This window comes from Aquarana catesbeiana, linkage group LG04, assembly GCF_042186555.1.
Source record: "Aquarana catesbeiana isolate 2022-GZ linkage group LG04, ASM4218655v1, whole genome shotgun sequence".
Classification (NCBI taxonomy): Eukaryota; Metazoa; Chordata; class Amphibia; order Anura; family Ranidae; genus Aquarana; species Aquarana catesbeiana.
In genome coordinates this window covers 330350288-330372478 of record NC_133327.1, presented here as the reverse complement: position 1 = coordinate 330372478, position 22191 = coordinate 330350288, and the positions used below count along the sequence as shown (strand labels likewise).

General features: G+C 43.7%; 1 protein-coding gene across 1 annotated transcript in view; it reads right to left on the bottom strand.

Moving 5' to 3' along the window:
- Positions 1-3826: 3826 nt before the first annotated feature.
- Positions 3827-22191, bottom strand: part of SLC35A1 (solute carrier family 35 member A1) — a 77271-nt gene continuing 58906 nt past the window's right edge. The window contains exons 6-8 of the mRNA XM_073626909.1: positions 11883-12059; positions 11308-11442; positions 3827-4500 (exon numbers count right to left, since the gene is read on the bottom strand). Of these exons, the coding sequence (XP_073483010.1) occupies positions 4370-4500; positions 11308-11442; positions 11883-12059 (443 nt within the window). The 3' untranslated portion in view covers positions 3827-4369. The remainder of the gene's footprint in view (positions 4501-11307; positions 11443-11882; positions 12060-22191) is intronic.

Sequence of the window (22191 nt, the reverse complement as noted above, 5' to 3'; positions counted from 1 at the left end):
CCAACTGCCTATATATGTATAGAAATGTGCCCAAAAGTAAAAACAAGAACTCCGAAATAAACACTTATGGCAATAAAACAGTATTGGCAGTAAAGAACAAACAATTATGACAGTAAAAAATCCCCAACATGTGTGCATAAAAAATTCCAACAAAGCAATGTGTGAAAGGTAAAGAAAATATATATGTGAAAAACAACAAAAATGTATAAAGCAGTAAGTGTCCAAAATCAAGGTCCTAAAGTGTATCCTTTTGGTGAAAAAAACGTGATTTTAGCATTGACTGGTGTTGTCCCCGTCCTTCACTGCACCCCCACTCGTGCTTACACTCACCGGACTGCCTAACCCCTGCAGGGGTAAAAGGCATATGTGGAAAATCCTGCGATGGCAAAGTCCAGGAAGTGGTCCTCCGTCCAGGGGTGTTTATCCTTCTCGCTTAGACCAGTTCCACTTGTACAGAGTTCCTGCAGGAGTTAGGCAGTCCAGTGAGTGTAAGCACGAGTGGGGGTGCAGTGAAGGACGGGGACAACACCAGTCAATGCTGAAATCATGTTTTTTTTTCACCAAAAGGATACACTTTAGGACCTTGATTTTGGACACTTACTGCTTTATACATTTTTGTTGTTTTTCACATATATATTTTCTTTACCTTTCACACATTGCTTTGTTGGAATTTTTTATGCACACATGTTGGGGATTTTTTACTGTCATAATTGTTTGTTATTTACTGCCAATACTGTTTTATTGCCATAAGTGTTTATTTCGGAGTTCTTGTTTTTACTTTTGGGCACATTTCTATACATATATAGGCAGTTGGTTCTTATTGAGAAATTGGCACATATATATTTATCTCAGGAGCAAGTTGCACTTTATTATTCTAACACCTGTTGGGAGTGTTGTTTGCACTTTAATAGCTCCCACAACACATTGGTCACACGCATATTAATTGTTTTATTATTTTTTATTATTTTATTATTTTTTCTAAATGTATGCCTCCTTTTTTCTTACACTTGTAGGAATCATTGTTTAATGCACATATAGCCGGACAGCGCCAATTCCCCTGTTTATAGCAATTTCTGTACACTGGATTTCACCTAGGTGATTTTCATTTTTAGGGGGGCAGCAGTCCTTCCTTGTTCCTATTCTCCTAAGCGCGGAATATCGTCACCCATTCATATATGGAGGAGTTGCTTCTGACATTTAGGGCTGTGCTTCTGAAGGCAGTGGAGGAGGAATCTCTCCCCCCTTTCTATGTCAGGCAGTTATGGTGATCCTTCTAAAATCTGGGAAAACCCCGGATCAGTGATCCTCGTATCGGCCTATTTCCCTCTTTAATGTGGATGCAAAAATTCGGGCAAAGGTCTTAGCCGGTCAACTGAACACTGATCACCGTTCTGTTACATGCTGACAAATCCGGATTCATGCTGGGTAGGGAAATAGATATTAATATCTGAAGGCTTCTTACCCATCTCTCGATGGGGGGGTGGTTCAGGGGTGGTGGCCTCTCTGGATGCTGAAAATGCTTTTGCTTCAGCGGAGTGGTGCTACCTCTGGGCTGCCCTACGTAAATTTTTATCATAATCCTAAGGCCAGGATTCCTACTAACAACTCTGTCACCCTCCTTCCCCTGACCGGAGGTACCAAGCAGGGCTGCCTACTCTCCGCGGGCCTGTTTGCACTGGCAATGGAGCCTCTGGCAGTTCGTGTTAGGTCTGCCCTAGCGGTAGAAGTCATCCAGGTGGGGGTGGCGATTGATAATATATCTCTGTATGCAGATGATTCCCTCTTGTATTTATAAGACATCTCATCTCTACCTCCAGCCCTTTGGGTCTTTTTTTCAGGTATAAGAATCAACTGGGGTAAATCAATCCCGTTTCCTCTGCATGTCTCCGACCCCCTTCCCCAGACTAATACCCCATTAGCTTGGGTTAATGAATTCAAATATTTGGGTGTGTTGGTAAGAGCCCCTTTTGTCCTCATACTTTAACCGAAACCTATTGTCGCTGCTAAGGACCTTCTCCCAGAAATGCATGGCCTGGAGGTCTCTCCCTCTCTCTCAGTTAGGCAGAGTGAATTTAGTAAAGATGGTGTATTTGCCTAAGTTCCTGTATCTTTTTCCTCACTCTCCTCTATTACCCCCCGATTCCTTTTTTTGATAAATTGAATGGCATTATATCTTCCTTAGTTGAATGGGAGACCTCCACGTTTGGCTGTTTCCACGCTACAGTTGCCTCTCACGCAGGGAGGTCTATCCTTGCCTAATTTTCTGGGTGACAGTCCTGGTGATGGTAAGGTGGCGGTTCTCCCAACCTAGAGATAACCTGGCTGTAACTCTGGAGGCAGCTATTATGGGATCCTATTCCACCCTTAGCAACCTAGTGTTCAGGGGGGAAGGGTCCCACCCTGGGATTATGGAGCTGATGCACAGTACCATCAAGGTGTGGCATAGGACTAGAGCCCAGTATCGCTCTCCAGAGAGGTTCTCCCCTTGTGTTCACCTTTGGGGAAGTCCCAATCTCAATGCACATGAATAAAGTTCCGGACCCACAGATATGGGCCAGGAAAGGTATAGACTAATGTCTATGGATTTTATTACGATTTCTTTTTTTTTTTTTTTTTTTTTTTTAGCAAAAGGAATATCATATACAATTGTAATGCTGGATTTGTATTTATTGTATATTATAGGTCATGCTGTCCTGTATAAAACTGAATATTGTGATACTTGCAGTTATCGCTTAGTCTGGGCCTTGGGCCTCATGCTTTAGTGATTAAATATCTAGTAAGTGTGTTATTTCTTTGGCTGGTCTGTGCTGTAATATAATAGCCTAGTTGCTCACACATAGCCAACCAGTGTTTTGCTAATTTTCCTTTATAATAGGACTATCTAGTTTTATATCTTCCTGTATGACTTAACGGCATCACATACTAAGCCACTTCCCAAATACATATGACACACCATTCCTTCCTCTTTATCTACTGGTTCACCTTAGAAGTAAGTGGTCCTTCCCTGTATATATGTATATGGGCAGGGGGGCAGTATGACAATGGAGGCTGATGAACATGTTATGTTCATGTCTACTGAAGTATAATTAATAGTTATGCTTTCTTTTGGATAGGCCACCTATGTTTTGTGGTCAAGACATTGAGGCCCTAAAGAAACAATTTTTGCGAAATGCGTGGACCTCGACACCGTAACAATAGAGTCAATATCATAGTATCCGATTGGCCTATAATATCCTGTATTGAACCAATGTTTTTGTGGTTTTATGAATAATGTTATGTTAGGATTTTACTTTTTGGAATAAAGACAATATTATATAAACTGCTGGTTATCATCCTCTCTGGTACTGTTATAGTCCCATTCAGCTGTTCTCTACAAGTTTTATAGTACAAAATGGGGATGAGGTACCAATATAGCCCATGATTCCATAATATATATATATATATATATTTTTTTTTTTGTTAGGGCTGTTACTGATTATAATTTTCGTGTTCGATTAATCGACTAATTTCGATTAATTATAACGCACATACAGATCCAACTACTTTTGGCTGATTTAGCACCATTGTTATGGCAACGACCGAAGCCGGACATAGCGGGGCATGGCTAGGACATCACACGTCCATTGAGAGCCAATCACAGTCTCCTGTCTTGCGAATTGGATGCGGGTAAACCGGTATTCAATTTGCATAAATGCGAACCCAGCCTGACACATTTTCTATGGTAATTTGTGCAAGAAACAGTGGTTGCCGACACATGTACCCACTATAATGGGTACATGACCTTTATGTAGACTGTACACATTCTGGAAAAAAGTTAATTCAAGACTTTCATAAAAGGTTTTATTTAAAAAAAAACTAAAACCATATTCATCTCTTCCATGTCTATACAAAAAGGAACTTAAAAGAGGTGCAAAATAAATTATTGTGGTATCTTCCAAGGTGGTACTGCTTAATCACTGGTAAATGCTGGGAAGAATAATACAAACAGGGAGGCTGTAGTCTTTAAACAACTGCGAGTCTCATCTGTAAGCAGACATCTAGACGGTCTACGCTGAATGTAGGACAGCTCATTGTTTAGTCCTTCCAAGACTACAAACACTCGTCTTCAAAGTTTGTTCATTCCACTTCAAAACTGGAATGTATAAGTCCGTTAAACAAGTCAGGTCATCATAATATACTTTATACAAAATCACGACAGCAAGAGAAACGATTGACTTTTGCTTAAAATGGCACTGCATATATTACATTCACTGGCAGATGTGCTTTCCATAGTTGAGCAGTATCTCCTGTACTGCAATGGCCCCTCTCGACTGAAGTATCAATAGAATCATATATTACATGGTCTTCACAGTCAAGATCTTTTTTTTAGTCAGACGTTGATCAATTTTTCATTGGAGTTACTGCTGTGCTGTATTTCAACCTTGGTTGTGTCTTTCCTGGGTAATCCATAGGTATATATGGACGCACACACAAGCAGAGCACCGATCAAAAATGTTAACGCTGGGGAGAAAAAAAATAAATATATATACTTTTTGTGAAAAGACTGACCTTTTTTTTATCATTACTTATACAAGAATATCCCTGTGAAATGGTCGAAATCGATTAACAAAATACACAGATACTTGTAGGGAATTTTTCTTTTCATAACTGATCTGCATGATGAACTACGTACTACATTAGAAAAGAACAGTTCAAAAGCAACACTGGAGAGAGCCTGGCAGGATTGCAGTACTAGAATTTAAGTTTCCTACAGAAAATAAAAAAGTTATTTCTTTATGGTCCACCGAGGGAAAAAAGAGAATTTTTATAGTTGGGTTATACAGCTGCGTTTAGGGGGTTGGGACACTGCCAAAAAAAAAAAAAAAACTTTATAAACCAGAACCAATTTAACAGAACAGTTCCCCAAAAGGGATAAATTTAAGGTGTGCTTTGAAGTGGAGTTCCACCCAGAAATGGAACATCCGCTGATCGGGTTCCTCTCCCCCCACCCCCCCCACCCCCGGTGTCACATTTGGCACCTTTCAGGGGGATACAGGTATTTGCTCCCACTGCCGGCAAAAGAGCGCCGCAGAATCTAAAGCGAACTACACCATGTCCCGTTCCACCCCCCCGTCTTCTGGGAGACACACAGGTCCCAGAAGACAGCAAGGACCATTCAGAACGCACACTGTGACTCGGGCAAGCGCAGTAGGGAACCAGGCTGTGAAGCCGCAAGGCTTTACTTCCTGATTCCCTTACTGAAAATGCTGGCACCTGGAGCTGAGGGACGGGTCAGCTTTGGGTGAGGACATTGTGGGTGCCCTGGACAGGTAAGTGTCCTTATTTTAAAAGTCAGCAGCTGCAGTATTTTTAGCTGCTGACTTTAATGTTTTTTTTCTTTTTCGGCGGAACTCCATTTTAAACGATAACTTACATTTATTGGTGTGCTTATGGTCGCTGTCAAACCACCAAATGGCTGGTGCAGCATGGCAACTACAGCTCAAACAGAGGCTAAGATGGCAGCTTCCTTGGGTGCAAGGACTAGAAGGGTAAAACCACACGTCCAACTGTCAAGCCTCAGGTTAGGGAGAGGGCTAATCCTGTGGCAGCGCAGAAGCGACCAAGCTCTCACTTAAAGACTGCACACCTACCCAGGGGAATGGTAGTGTTCAGCCCACCACCTTGAAAATTGCCATTACTTTTTTGTTTATTTTTTTTTTTTTTACATTGGGCTTGGACTTCAGTGGGGCTCGGTTTTCGCACCTGAACCTATCTTGAATTTGCTCATCCCTACCAGTCATCTTGCACAAGGAGCGAGGACAGCAGCAACTGGTCTTTATTAAAGGAAGCCCCTGTACAGAGGCAACATTTCCTACTGAATTACTCCATAGATCTAGAAGAAACACACAAAGCACACCAAAATTCAAGGACATTTGCTATACCGGAAAGAGAATAGTGTGGAGGTGTGTGGCAACATCTTACCATGGTTTGCAACCAGGCTTGATTTGACCTCCTGTAATTAAGGGGTCAATGGTGAGAAGATTGTGATCACAGCACAGTGTGGTGGTGTTTTGAGCACAGTCACCAAATCAACAGCCATTTCTAAAGGGTAGCTCACTGCCTGGAGGAATCTTATGCTTCTAATGCCAATCTAGAAATAGAAAGGCATGTTGATTTGGCGAAATGGGTGGTGTTAGGCACAGAGGGCTTACGTTTATATGTGAAAATTGCACAAGACGACACCATGCCTGAGCACTCATGAAATAAAGTTTATTAAATGAACTTTATTTTCATACCATTTGAACTTTTATACTATATAAACACTTTAACCTCCCTGGCGGTATGATTATTTCAGATTTTTGCGTCTCAAAGCGGTACAATTATTTTGCATAGAAATTTGGCGTTTTATATTGTAGGCCTGTAATTCTTAGCAATAACACACTTAGATCTGTCCACCAAGAGTCTAGTAGATATCCCGGGTATGATGAAGTTTGAAACACAAAATCATAAATTATAATATAATAAATAAAAAAAATAATAATATAATAATAATAATAAAATAAAATTTCCCCACAAATCACTATCGCTCAATTCTGCAAGTCTTCTAATTTACTATCGCTATTTTCTAGCTGGTCCAAAGCCACTTTTGACGTAAAGGGACACTTTTTGGTTGCTATGGACAATCTCAAGTTTCCAGGCAGAAAGAACAGTATATATGATATAAAACTGCATGCAGGGCATGGGCCAAAAGGGATGTGTGAAATGATTTCATACAGTACTGTAATCTGTAAGATTACAGTACTGTATGTGTTATGATTTTTACAATTTTTTTTAATTTGCCACCAGGCTACGCCCCTGTGCATCGCGACGTTTGCAGGAAACGGAGTCTGGCTTCGGGCAGAGGACGCAGCCCGCAGACACCGCGGGGGGACATTGCAGGATCCGGGGGACAAGGTAAGTAACCTGCACCAGGATCCTGAGATGTAATCCCGAGTGTGGCTCGGGGTTACCGCTAATGGTGCTGACATTTAACCCCGAGCCACACTCGGGAATACCGTCAGGGAGGTTAAAGCATTAATATTTTGTATGTATGAATTGACAACCAATTAAAAATTTATTGTACTGATTTTTTTTTTTTTTTATTTTGCTCACTGCAGAATTAGTTTATATTTAATAGTAGCAGAGAAATCTGCTTTTGTTAGGCCACATGATCCATGCCTGAGAAGAAGCCAGAGTCAGATGAGGGGAACAGAACCACACACAGGGTAATAGCGGTTTCTGTAGGCCGTCTGTGGAACATGTGCTAATTAGTTCCTTTTGTCACAACATTCTTTGCACCTGTGATCCACCACAGTTAGTGAGGGAATCCCCAGTGGGGTACTCAATTCATGAGAGTAAAATGGATGAGATTTTGCATGTGCATATAGAGACACTAAGGAGTTTATTCACTAAAACTGCATAGAAACCATTCTCGGTGGAACAGGCGAAATACGTCAGCCAGGAGACGTGACGCAGATACATTATCCTTCTCAGACTATAGCTGAACATACATGGATCAAAATTTGGCCTATTCAAAGGGAGCAGCTGAATTTCGATCCACGTGTGGACACTGTGGTTGAACTGCCCTGTTGATATATTTCCACATGATCAGCACTGCTAGAAATAGGCTGCAGCGCTGATCTGTGTATTCTGACGGTACAGGAGTCTCCCCGCTGTCAGAATACGCCAACACAGCAGGGAGGATTTCCGCATCCACATTGAATGTGGAAATCAGGCCCGTTTCTTTGTTAAACCACATGTATGTCCAGCTTCAGTCTCAATAGGAGAGAACAATGCCAAATTTCAAAAGTGTTCACTGAGAAATGTTAGAGAAAAAAATGGCAGGAGGTGCCACAAGTAAATAAGGACCTCTGCCCACTAAAAGCTATGACCTGTGGATAGTGTTGTTAAAGCCAAACATCAGAGTCCATCTACAGGGAAACCCTGTCTTACTTTGTCCACAACCCTGCACCATAACAAAGGCCAGGCTTCTCCTGTCATGGTGGGCACACCCAAAGGGGTCTTTGAGGTCTGGGAATCACAGAAATGGGCCACAGCACCCTGCAGCTAATTGCACATGTTGCACTTCATTGCAAGGTGAGTGCCTAATGGAGGAACCAGTGTCCAAAGCATTTATTATTATAGGCCAGTCTCAAACAGTGAGATGCTGGTACAGTCCCCAAGGTCTACACTTAGGGGATCTGGAAACTGACAGGTAGCACAAGGCAATAAGTAGTCAGATGATTAATAGAAGACTTAGATGAAAATAATTAAGGCCAAGTTCACCTTTAATTAAAATAAATAATAAATGCACTTTTTTTTTTACACTGCAAAAAGATGTGCATTTATCATTTTCTTCTCTCTGTAGCTTGTAAGGCTAAATTTCACCTGTGATCAGCAGATTGCAGGTGCAATGCCAGGATTCTGCCAACACTCATTACAGCTGTCTGTCCATACTTTAAACAGGCAGTTCCTGAATGGCAGGAAGTATCAATGGACTACAAGAGCGCTCAAGTTTATTCATTCACAGAACTCTGTGAACCAATGATGCAGCTGTGTGGACAGAGCCCCACATGGCTGTACTGTTTTTAACCACTTCAGTCCCGGAAGAATTGACTCTCTTCCTGCCCGGGCCATTTGTTGTGATGCGGCACTGAAATTGGCATCTTTTTTTTCTCACAAATAAAGCTTTCTTTTGGTGGTATTTGATCACCTCTGCAGTTTTTATTTTTTGCGCTATAAACAAAAAAAGAGCAACAATTTAAAAAAAAAAAAAAAAAAAAAACACACTTTTTTACTTTTTGCTATAATAAATATCCCTATTGTTTTTTAAAACTATGTTTTTCCTTTAGTTTAGGCCGATATGTAGTCTTCTACATATTTTTGGTAAAAAAAAAAAAATCAATCACAATAAGTGTATACTGATTGGTTTGCGCAAAAGTTATAGCGCCTAAAAAATAGGTTATTGATTTATGGCATTTTTATTATTTATTTTTTTTACTAGTAATGGCGGCGATCTGCGATTTTTATCAAGACTGCGACATTGCAGCGGACTGAGGGAGGAGACCAATCAGTGTTCCTATATACTAGGTACACATCTGTCTCCTCTTCCTTGACAGGACGTGGATCTGTGTGTTTACACACACAGATCCCCGTTCCTGCTCTGTCACGAGCGATCGCAGCCACTAGGCACGCGCACTGGCTCTTCAGTGATGCTGCAGGCGCGTGCCCCCTATACCGATCTTAAGCTGAAGATGTCATATGACACCCGCCTAGGATGGGAGATCCCATCTGTGGATGTCATTTGAGAATAGCCAGGATGGGAAGTGGTTCAATTCTGACAGCGGGTATGGGGAGATGATCACTCACCTGCTGTCACAGGGAGGCAGGAGCTGGAACATGTTACATGTTCCAACTTCCACCCTAAGAACAGGTGGAAACTGTAACCTATTCCAAAGGTGAACTTATCTTTTAAGAGTTTGAAAAGAAAAGATACTTCTTCAGAGTAGAACAGGCTCATCACCTCAGGACACAAAAAATAAAAAAAACCCCACACACACTTACCTGGAGCCTCACAGAGAGAGCAGGGTCATATGGATTTTGCTCTAGAAAAAGTTTTATGCCATTGTCTAATCACCTGAAGGTAGCAGCATATTAACCCATGGTCTATGCATACCAGTCCGGAGTCTGGTACTGTACAATTAGGATAAATACGTGGGTGTTGCTTGGAAGGATTGTTTCTCATCCTTTTGATTGGGATGTTCTTTTATGCCAGGTACAATATATCCTCATACTTGCCTACCTTTTTAAACTGGTGTTGTTGAACTCCCCACCCTTTGGGGTTAGCACCCTTCAATTTTTTGTTAGCTAAGGGTTTTTTCCCATCTCTCCATTTTATGATGAGAAGGCTCTCTCCTTAAGTGATTAGTTGTCCTTAAAAAGGTACTAATCCTATCTTTCTATAGACCTTCCTCTCCCTGAAATCAAGCGTCAGGAATATTCAATATAACCTATGCTGTTGACCTTTTATTTGGACATCTGCTTTATTTCCAAGCTTTCTTTCCCTGAAGTTATGCTAGGCCTTTGCCTTGTCTGTAGTTGTCCAAAATATTTATTTATTTTTTTGCTATTGGACAGTGTGTGGTCTGCTTTTAGTCCATGGCAATTTCCAAACAAGTTGGTCATTTTTCAGGTACAGATTTCTTCAATCTTCTATTCTTGCAATATGATCTCCACGTTGCTAGGATTTAAAAGTGGCTCTTACCCACCCCTGCAAATGGACTGCTTTTGGATGTCCTGACTGTTTAGGAACTTCCACAATTATTGTGTCCTTCAGACAATAAAGAAAAGAAAAATCTTTCTTGAGGTCCATTAACATAGATATGGCCAGTAACACAGAGGAGAGGGACCTATGCGCTGCATGCTCACAAAACGTAGGCAGTACACTTACATACATGATTTTAGAGGGGCTAGATTAATGTCTTTTGTTTGTCACTGTCCCAACCTCCTGAAGGTGGCAATATAAAACTTGAATGGTTAAAAAAAAAGAGGTTTGGCAAGTACAAAATTATTACAGCACTCTCTCACTGTACTGCATCTAAATAGAAGCAGCATTGTCACTCCAGGACTGGACTACACAAACCTTCCCCTCACCTCACCTCTTCCCCATAATATAGAGGGAAATGCTTCTGTGGTCCTCAAAGACAGCTGGGAACAGTGTAATTAGTTACAGAACAAGGGTGCACACACTGCTTCAGGCAAAAAATGGACACACCCGGTCCAAGGTGCTAATCCCGGCTCATCACCATAGGCAATATCAAGAAGAAAAGATTGATTGCACACTTGAATCCAAAAGATACTGTAGAAATTTCTTTATTGTCATGAGCCAGACAAAATTGCAATGATGATCAGTTAACTATTGTAATTTTGTCATCTTTTGGATTCAAGTGTGCGATCAATCTTTCCTTCTCTTCAGTGTAATTGGTTACACAGCACAGGTAGTTAGGTGACAAGATGGCTGTCAAGATAAACAGGAACTAAATAAGATTGTTAGGGTTGAGGAATAACTTCACTTCTGCACAACTGTGTAACAAAATTTATAGTCTGTGAGAAATATTGCTATATAAAACTGCATATACAAATGATCTGATAACTAACCGCAAAGAAGTAGCTTTATTTAGGTAATGGAATTAAGTGCATTATACTGTTTGGAAACACGCTATAATCAAGAAGAAAGGAAGAAAATTTTAATGCGCTTCTGAAAAAAAAAAAAGTTTTCAAAAAACATACTTATCTGTAAGCCAAACAGCAACACTGATGCAATGGTTGATATGACAATCGCTGCAGCTGCAGAGAAGCCCTTCATAATGTTATCTGTGTATTTTACAACAACTGAAGTATAAAGGCCGCCAACACTAGCCAGAACTGTGAAAAGAGCATAAAGTACACAATGATCAATTGTGTGTCATAATCATATTATAGCAATAAATTAATAAGGTGAGAAAATATCTAAATAATCAAAACAGAAGGTAAAAGACACAGATTGAATTACATTTCACAAGATTACCTAAACTTTAACACTATACTGATATTATGTCTATAGAAATACTGACAAATGACCACTGAAAATCTAATGAAGCAGGCCTCATTACTCATGCTACAGCTTATGATGTGCGCCAAGGCCAGGTTTAAAATAATACATCTTACCGTTACATCAATTCTGCTCAAATGCCACATAACTAACCATTTGGCTGAGAGGCTAAAAACATTTTCCAAACAGCTGAATCATTTTCTTCATATTAAATAAGAAAAATTGTACTTCTACAGGCAGAAGATGTGTCGCTAGTGTAAGAGGCTGTACTTACATACTACAAACCAGACAAGGTAATTGTAGCCATAGAAAAATCCCTTTTCCATAACACCTTCTCTTTCAGACAGAAAGACACCAGCTAGTGTAACTATGATGCCAGAGATATACATCTGGATGTTCCTCACCCATAGGGATGTGTCCGAGCTTTTCAACACCTTCTCAAAATACACTCCTGAAAAAGACAAATTAGTCAACAGAACATAAAGTTAATCAGGCAGGTCTATTCGTTTATTTTCTATATTCTTAGCATCCTTCTAGCAGAGTTCCACCCAAAAGTGGAACTTCTGCTCATTGTACTCCTCCCCCCTCCGGTGCCACAATTGGCACCTTTCGGGGGAGGGAGGGGAAAAGCATACCTGTCTTTCACAGGTATGCTTTCCCCACTTCCGGGAGCCTCAGCTGCGGGTATTGACGTCACGGTTGGGGCTCCCTCCTCCTCCCCATCGCCAGGCCAGTAGGGGAGAGGAATGGAGCCTTGCGCATGTGCAGTAGGGTTCCTGGCGTGAAGCCAAAAGGCTACACTGCTGGGTTCCCTTACTCGCACTGGAGGCGGCAGCACCCGACAGCTGATGGAAACATCAGCTGCGGTGCAGATATCGCTGGACTCCAGGACAGGTAAGTGTCCGATTATTAAAAGTCAGCAGCTGCAGTATATGCAGCTGCTGGCTTTTAATTTTTGCAGAGGTGGGCAGACCTCCGCTTTAACTGATGTAAACGTTCAAGATTTTCTTTTGTTCACCCTCCATCCCAAAGCACCCCTCTATACATTCAGCTGTGCCAACACCTGCTTCTCCTAGCAGGTCCATATTTAGCTTCTCTGAAGGCTGTAGCTCCTGTACTGTTTGCAGCTCTACTGTTAAAAATCTAGTGAAGGTGCACTAATGTCCCAAAACTTAAATGGGCCATACACCTACTACAGGAGAAAAATCCCATTTTGGTCTATGGGGCATTGATGTGTAGGCATAGGCAGCCCTATATTAAATTTGTACCAGTTGGGATGCAGACAACACAGGGACCACAACCATCAGAGGAAGCAAGCAAGGTTCTGTAGGGAGGGAGCATTTTTGAAAAAAGATGAGCTTTTCCTTTAACTTTTCTGTTACACTGAAATGACTGAATCCACCCAAAACTGACACTTAATTTCTGGATGGATAGCGATGACCTGAGTTACCACTGGTTTCTATCCGCTAAGGAAATCCAGGACCGTCTTGCAAGCCGGTAGGTATTTATGGTAAAAAAGACTGTCTCTGTTGCCATAAAAGCTTTTTCCCGGTCTGCTGTAATTTATCGGACAACCCTGGCATCTGTAGCAGAGATACAGGATGAAGTAACTCCCATGTGCATGTGTGGGAGTTAGATCATCCAAGTCCAGTTGATAGGAAACTCCAAAAATTCCAGACCAAAAAGACACACTGGAGAAGGCAGCAGTGGTGACTGAGAAAAGGAGAGCATCGTATGGAAATAAGTTAATAAAGTAATTTGCAAATACACTGATGCTTGCTCATTATGGCAAGAGCTCACGGGAGCCCCAAACAGCAAAGTTCCACTTTAAAGGGAACCTAACAGAATAAAATGATGGGATTTACCATTACCCCAAGATTATTATCCTGATCCTGTTAAGTGGTTGTGTCAGACTGTTCAAATTTCACTGGTTGCACACTCGTTGTTCAAGTTATTTTCATAAGATTTTTTAGAAACAACAAAACAAGGAAAAAAAAGCCATAACAACACAAAAAACAGTCAATGACACAGGTGTCATCCCTGAAAGATATATAGGATAAAAAATGTAAAATCCAGAGGGGTTCCATATACCCCACATTGTACATATAGTTTCCAGCTTTCATTGCATAAAAAAGGAAAACCCCAATCTTTAAAGCATGGATAACTTTTCCATTTTTCCTCCTGTGTTCTAAAGCCCCCCCCCTCCACAAAAACGCAAAAAAAGTTTATTTTTAGAATGTGTGAATTATTTCCTTCTCCAATCATTAAGTCAATTAATTACTCATAGGGTGAAGTCTGCACACATACTGTATGTCAGCCCCTGAGCCTACGATTGGAAACATAAAACCACATTAGCAACGCTCATTTTCTTAATCAGATTTTATTTTTGAATATCTGTTCACTGAACATAGAAAAAATAGAATTTTTTACTTACTGTAAAATCCGTTTCTCTGAGTTCATTGACAGACACAGCCTTCTTATTCAGAACCATAGGGTTATATTGTCTCTATTCGGAGTAGGACTAGGCAGAACAAAAAAAAAAAAACACTTGGCCACGCCCAAGGGCTGTCCTCAGACAGTATATAACCCCCTCCCTGCTCTAGACATTCAGTCTAGTAGCAAGCAGGAATAGAAGTATCAAAAAAATTCCATAGAGAGGTGGGTGCTGTGTCTGTCAATGAACTCAGAGAAACGGATTTTACAGTAAGTAAAAAATCCTATTTTCTCATTCGTTCATTGACAGACACAGCCTTCTTATTCAGAACCATAAGGACGTCCCAAAGCAGTGCCAAACATGAGGGGTGGGACTACAAAAATTCCCAAGACTAACACAAGAGCCATCCAGGTAACAAGAGCTTCACACAGGACCAGCTGCACCCCAACCTGAATGCTACCCCTTCAAGAGGGAATAGACCCTCTAAACAACTGCCTGCAAAAACTTGCGGCCACCTTCCGAGACAGAGAAGTAGTGGAATCTCCCGAATATTCTCAGATAGAGAGGCTTCTGGAGAACCAAAATCACCAATATCAGATCCCACGGCGGTAGAAGAAACCGCACTGGTGGAAACAAACGCCTAACCCCTGGAATAAAAGGTGCACACCAGGAAGTGCGAGACCAGGAGACGCTAAAGAAGACCACATTGTGGCCCAGGCTGACACCTGGGCCACAATGTGCCTGAGGCCCCTTCCTTCTCATCCCCCCCATCAGCAGTGTTGCAGCACCTGGACCATCACAGCCAGGCCGTTAATAACCAGTGACTCTAAAGCAGGATGGTATATCGGTCCTTGGGACAGTAGGTCCTTCCTGAGGCAGTCGCCCAGGAACGTTGGCGACCAGCCGCACCTGGTCGGCGTACCCAGACCACTGGGACCCATCCGGAGCCACAAGAATGACCGGAATCCCCGCAGCCTTGATCCTGCCAAAAAGCCACAGCAGAGGCTGGAGAGGAGGAAAGGCATAGAGCAAACATGGGTCACTAGAACCGCCAAAAGATCCTGTGACCTTGCCTAAAACCTTGGTACCATCCTGTTGAGCCAGGATGCAAACAGATCTACCTCAGGCGTGCCCCCAGTGGAGCCAAATACGATAAAACATGGCTCATGGAAGGGCCCACCCTGTGGTCCAACCCTAACCAACTGAGGTATCCGTTTTACAGTTTACAGTATTCTACTCCTGGAAAGCGTATGCCAGAAAGGGCCGGAACGAGATGCTCTGCCCACCGGAAAATACTGGCAACAGCCAGGGCCGCCAACAGTCCATTTTGGCCTGCCCTGGTAAAGGACATAAGCCACCGCTGTTGCCTTGTCTGACTGGATCCGTACAGGAAGCCCCCGAAGTCGATCCGTCCATGATCTAGAACTAGTCTGTTCGCATGAAGTTCCAGGATCTTACTCGGTAGTCCGGATTCCACGAACCCTGAGCAGAGCTCAGTCCCAGGACCTCTACCCACCCGGACAGACAGGCATGGGTGGTCACCCTGTTCAATACAAGGGGAGAAAGGATTTACCCCACCGGAGAGCGAAGCCACCAGACTAGGGAGACTCTGGTTTCCTGACTCCGATTGTCCAGAGACCTTGGATATTTGTCCCATTATTTGTCATTTGTCCCCGAAGGGAGCTTCTATGGAACTGTGCAAATGGAATCGCCTAAAAAAAAAAAATAGATGTCTTCGGACAAAACACCTACATGCAGATCCGCAGAGGAGCCCACCTGCCGGACAGTAAATGAAAAAACGCAGTCTGCAACTTCCAGGGGGTATTGTCCGGGAGAAGAAACATGCTGGCCAGAGCTGAAGCCCGGGTCAGGCTCAGTATCAGGCTCATAATCCAATAATCTGGCAGGGCCAAGCAGACCTCCGATAGTTTAGACTCCACTGAAATCAGTCAAAGTTTGTATAAGAACTACGTTGCTGCTTGGAGTAGTCGATAAGTCAGAGAAGAAGATCGTCCAGGCAGCCCAGGATCCCAAACCTCCACCGACGTAACCATGCCAGATCTGGGGCCAACACCTCGTGAACACCCGAGGAGCGGTGGACAGACCCAAAGGGGCAACACCATATGCTCATAATGCTCCACACCCACAGCAAAAAACTGAGGAAGTGCTGGAGTCGAGCACATAACAGAATAGCATTAGCATTCGTGATGTCGATAGAAGTCAAAAAGTCCCCATGATGAAGGAGTGACACCGCTGTGCGGACAGACTCCATCCTGAACTATTGTTCCTGCCTTCCATCCTGTAGACTGTCTGTGAACAGGTTCGAATAAAACCCCTGAAACCGTTCTCAGCATGGGAACTGGGACCATCACACTCTACAACAACGGGGCTTGCACAGCCCCCCCCCGCGGAGAACAGCCAGCAGTCTGACGACAAACGCCCTTGGAAGCAAAAAAAACTCTTTGGAGGAACACAGACGGAAAACTATCTTGTAACCGGACAAGATCAAGACGCGACACGATGTCATTCAGGGTCGCCCCCTAAAATACATGTCTCAGCACACTGAGGAAACGGAGAGCTCAGCAACCAGGGTAACTGCAGCCAAGCGACATATGGGGACAACTGCAGCACCTGGACCAATAGGTCCTCCAATGCAGCAAAGACAGGGGGATTCTGGCTCCCCCTCCAGGTATGTCAGCTGGAACTTTAGAAGCCAGAGATTCCTCTATTGAATCCATGATTGCCTTGAGCAGCCTAGAGACAGGGGGATCCACTACTGAAGGAGGGACTCCCCAAAGGGGTACCTTACAGCAAGTGTTCTTGGAAAACAAAAAACACATTGGACACTCCCAGTCCTCATGGACAATTTTGTCAGAATAAGAGGGAAAAGGGAACGCCTTTGCTGCGCAAAACCACTTATCCAAAGGGATATCGGCCTTCTGCCTCAGCCACCGCTGCACCCCCCATCTTGAAAAAAGGTTCCTGCACAGATGCATTAAGTGTGAAAACCAGCGCTCCCCGACAGAGGCCCTGCACAGGGAGCACAGACCGAAGCCCCTCCAAAGACCCGGGGCCCCTCACAGGGGGGACAGACATGGGGCCCCTCACGGGGGGGGACAGACCCGGGGCCCCTCACAGGGGGGGACAGACCCGGGGCCCCTCACAGGGGGGGGACAGACCCGGGGCCCCTCACAGGGGGGGGACAGACCCGGGGCCCCTCACAGGGGGGGGACAGACCCGGGGCCACCCCCCACATCCAGTCACCCGAACGCAGATGTCCGGTCACTCACCTCCTGGGCCCCCAAAATGCAGCAGGTGGGCCCATGGGATACCCCCCCAGTAGCCAACCCAAGGGTGGAAGGGGGGGACAGTGCGTCCACAAAGCCCCTAGACCAGAAGCCTGGGCCTCAGCCGGGAAGGAAAGGGGGGGAGGAGAACCCCGGAGGGACCAACCACCCAAGGGAGTACCCGCACCCCCCACCCCTCTAGGGAAGGAGAGGCTGGGGGCCCCCTACTTACCGCTCCAGCGAAGCGCGCAAGTAATGCTCCAAGACAGATCCTCCTCGCCACTGAAGTGGGGGGCTGTCGGCCATGAGGAACGCTGTGACGCAGGCCGAGACCCGGACCTTGCGAGACGTTTAACTCACAGGGCCAGCCCCTGTCCAGTGGAGCTATGTTGCGGCCGACCTAGCGCGTAGCTGAGGTCTGCACACGCTTGCTGGCCAAACTGGGGTGACCCTCTGGATCTAAGTATCCAGTCCGTCACCCAGCCCGGCAGTTGATTGTAGATCTCACCGGGAAAAAAAATCAAGGAAAAAGAAAAAATAATAAAACAAAAAAACAAAAATTCCCAGGACTAGAGATCCCAGCAGGGAACTCCTGACTAGGCAGAAAAAAAACAATGCCTAGAGCAGGGAGGGGGTTATATACTGTCTGAGGACGGCCCAAGTGTTTGTTTTTTTTCGTTCTGCCTAGTCCTACTCCTAATATAGGCGATATAACCCTATGGTTCTGAATAAGAAGGCTGTGTCTGTCAATGAACGAATGAGAAACAGTGAATCCATCTCGCACGACAGATGAGCAAGGTAGACGTTAAAAACATGGCACAGATGAAAACATTAATTAAAAAAAAAAACAAAACAACCTCACAACTATAGGAGAGTTTTGCACATATGACCCTAAACAATACTGTATATACAGAGGATCATAACTGTAATCAGTATTGCAAATACTAGATGTAAATGTTATATTTCTATTCACACAGGTTCTCTTTATTGTAATGGGTAGTCTCGCTAACCATTAGGGAGGCACAGGAACTAAAGCTAGAGTTTTGCAGGTAAAAGGCAGTTACACTGGGCGAAACCAAAACTTTATATACATAGTAACCAAACTTATTGCAAGCAACCTTGCAACTCTCAAGTCTTCAGGTCAACAAAAACTAATCCAAAACCCTACACCTAACCTTAAAGTCCCCATCATCTCCATTAGAATTACAACTTCACCTGGCCCAACTCTTTGCCCTACCTAAGCATTTTACAGAAACATGACTTAACTCAGAACTCAAACCCCCTGGGAAGCTCTGCTATATAGGCCAGTCTCTGGCCTCTCTAGATGCGAATGGAAACTATCTCACCAAAAACACTTGGTTTTCTGAGATCACTTTTGACATTATCTTCATGAAAATTCTCGGCTAAGACTAAGCCTAGAGGGAGAGGGCCTGGAACTGAAACTGTTGCGCCTTCTTTGACTCCCTGACTGAGAAGTGTAGAAGTTGGTGGGGGTCCAGATGGATGGGGAGGTGTAGATAGGCATCGAAGGTTGCCATGAAGAAGCCTGGAGGAAGATTTCTTACTGTATATAAACTCTTCATTCAGAAGCTTCTATACCTCACTGCTTTAAATTTCCTTAATTTGATTATTAGACAAAACTTTTGAAGGTTTTTTTCTAAGAAAGATACGAGGATTAAAAAATACATTTCATTTCTGGCCCTTCTCTGATCCACACCTAAAGATCAACTTACTGTCGAATGAAAGGCCACAGAGTCAGCCTTTGGAAGCTGCTTTGCCTGCCCAAACCTTTCTGGCATGTAAAATTTACTAAGGCAGTGGTACAAGTGACCATGCATACTGTCTCTGCTGTGGCATCTGCAATAAATGATTCTGCTTCGGAGATTAACCGAATAGACTTGTTCTCTTAAGGAGGTTTGGGAATGATGCGCCTGTAACTTTTCACTACAGAAATTAAACTTTCTAGAGATGCAGGCATTGGCAACTACATGTTTAAAAGCTGAGGCGAAAAGCACATAGCGAAGATAGACCCCCTACTGTCATTTCACTCACTTGCCCTAATGGGGAAGAGATCATAGAACCCCGAGCTGTCACTACCAAATTTAGAGATTTCTTTACTCAGCTTTATACTTCCCAGGCCTCCACTACTGAAGCCCAACTAGAGAACCTACTAGCGGGTATCACCTTCCCACAGCTAAAGGACACCCAAATGGCTACGCTAGAAGCACCTCTTATACTAGATGAAATAACCATGGCAATCGCGAGCTTTGCCAGATCCAAGGCCCCAGGCTCAGATGGGTTACCCATAGAATTTTACGCCCAAATATAGTGCAATACGGACTCCCAAGTTATTGTCCCTCTATAATTATCTATTCGATAACTTCACCCTACCCCCATCGATGAGCGAGGGGGTTACACTCATTGCTAAACCGGGCAAGGACCCGGGCCTCCCGGAATCTTACAGACCCATATCAATCCTCCAGGTAGATATAAAGATTTTGGCCAAAGTACTTGCCCTCCGCCTTAACCAAGTGATACTAACCCTGATCCATGCAGACCAAGCTGGATTTATATATATTTATATATATTAACCTACAAGCGACACATACTAATGTGGGGTTCCGGGTAGTAGTGGTTTTGGACACCGCCAAAGCTTTTGATTCCGTGGAATGGAGATACCTGTGGGGATGCTTACGTAGCTTTGGATTCAGACCTAATTTTATTAAGTGGGTTCAATTATTATACTTGGCGCCAAGGGTAAAGTAGTGGCCAACAGGATGACCTCCCAGACGTTTGACTTATCCAGGGGCACTAGGCAGGGCTGCCAGCTGTCTCCGCTTCTCTATGACCTGGCGGCGGAGCCCCTTGAAATCTCCATTAGAGAAGACCCCGAGATCCAGGGTCTTTGCCTTGGATCCTTGACCAAAAAAATTAGCTTATACGCAGACGACACGCTACTATATCTGGCCGACTCCACCACATTTCTCCAGAAGGGATTACAAATGATCGAGCACTTCGGTCACTTCTCCGGCCTCAAAATGAATTGGGAGAAATCCCAAATATTGTCAATGGACAGCTTCCCCTCTCCCAAGCTACAGGAGCAATTACCACTCCAGCGAGTAAACACAATCAAATACCTTGGAGTACTGGTGAATAGGACATCGTCTGACTATATATCCCTTAACATAGAGCCCCTTTTCAATCTCATCAAGTCTAAAACTCAGGTGTGGGCGAGACTGCCCCTCGGTGTCTGGGGCCGCATTAATATTATTAAAATGATATTACTACCCAAACTATTGTACATGCTTTGGCACACACCCGTATACTTACCCTTAAAAACTTTTTAAATCAATGGAGGCCATACTCAAGACATTTATTTGGGGTACCAACAGACACAAGCTGGCCTGGAGAGTCCTTAAGAACCCTACTGACCTGGGTGGAACGGCCCTCCTTGACCTGAATCTCTATTACCTCGAATCCCAACTATCTCAGCTATACCACAGACAAAACCAACAGGCAGATTCCTCACGCTCCTTTGTCCATAATGGGCGCAACTAACCACAGATCCACTAAGTGCAATCGCAGTGGGTCATAGTGGGAATAACTCTAAGAGAGACCGTGGGTCTCTCCTGTACCAATATAGGCGCATATGGGACATTGCCACTAAAATGCTGTCAACACCCAAATATGACTACACCCCTCTATGGCACAATAAACTACTCTGAGTTCCTCCCGATCCCTGACACAGAGATATGGAGCGAACACGGGATATATTACCTACACCACATAATTTCCGATGGCACATTAAAAGCTTTGAGGGCCTCGAAAACGAGTTTCGGCTGCCCGATTCCTTGCTCTTTAAATTCTTTCAAGTGTGCCACGCAGCTCAAACTCAGTTCCCCCAACCTTTGCCGCAGTCTACCCCCACTGTCATTATGGCAGTAGTCAGGGGGGATGACCCACGAAGGCTGATGATTTCGGATTTATGTCATGCTCCTAACCCCAACATCAACCACGCTAGCTTATAGCCTTAAACCAAGATAGGAAAGAGAGGTAGGCCCACTGGAGGATGAATAGTGAAGTGAAGCACTGGATTCATGCAATACTGTACCTCCCAAACTTTCTGACAGGTTGACCCAGCTGTACATTGTGCACCGAGCATACCTTACCCCCCTAAGAGTCGCCCGCTTTAGGCAACAGTCCTCTACCCCGTGCGCAATGTGTAGCCGGGCGACGGGCACATTCTTCTATTTAATTTGGGCATGCCCGGTCCTCCAGAGTCTATGGAAGCAGATTGTAGATTTCCTCCATGAGGACATGGGATCCCCTTTGACCCTTGACCCCAAACAATGCCTCCTGGGCATATTCTCCAACTCCGAGATAGACAAATTTACCAAAACACTCTTGAATGAAACACTGTTTTCAGCCAAAAAAAAAATTATAGCCAGACAGTGGATGATACCCACTCTCCCCAGCTTCAACGACTGGAAAAGAGAAATAAATAACACACTCCCCTACAAGAAGTTCATCTACATTAACAGAGGTTGTCCAGACAAGTACAATAAAATATGGGATAGGTGGCTTGAGTCTGCAGACACATGCACGGAGGGTTCGTAAAACCATAACCCTTCCCAACATGGAATCACATGAATAATATGGACAGAAGGTTTTCCACCCAATTGATTGTTACAGTTCATTGTTTATTCTGTATAAATTCCATTTTGTGCTTACATGTTCATAAGCCACATATCTTTGTTATATGCATTTCTACAGTTTTGCCTTATAACCTGCAGAAATATGTTCAAACTGTAAATTGTCCAATAAAAAACTTTTTTCGAAAAAAAAAAAAAAACCTGAGGCGG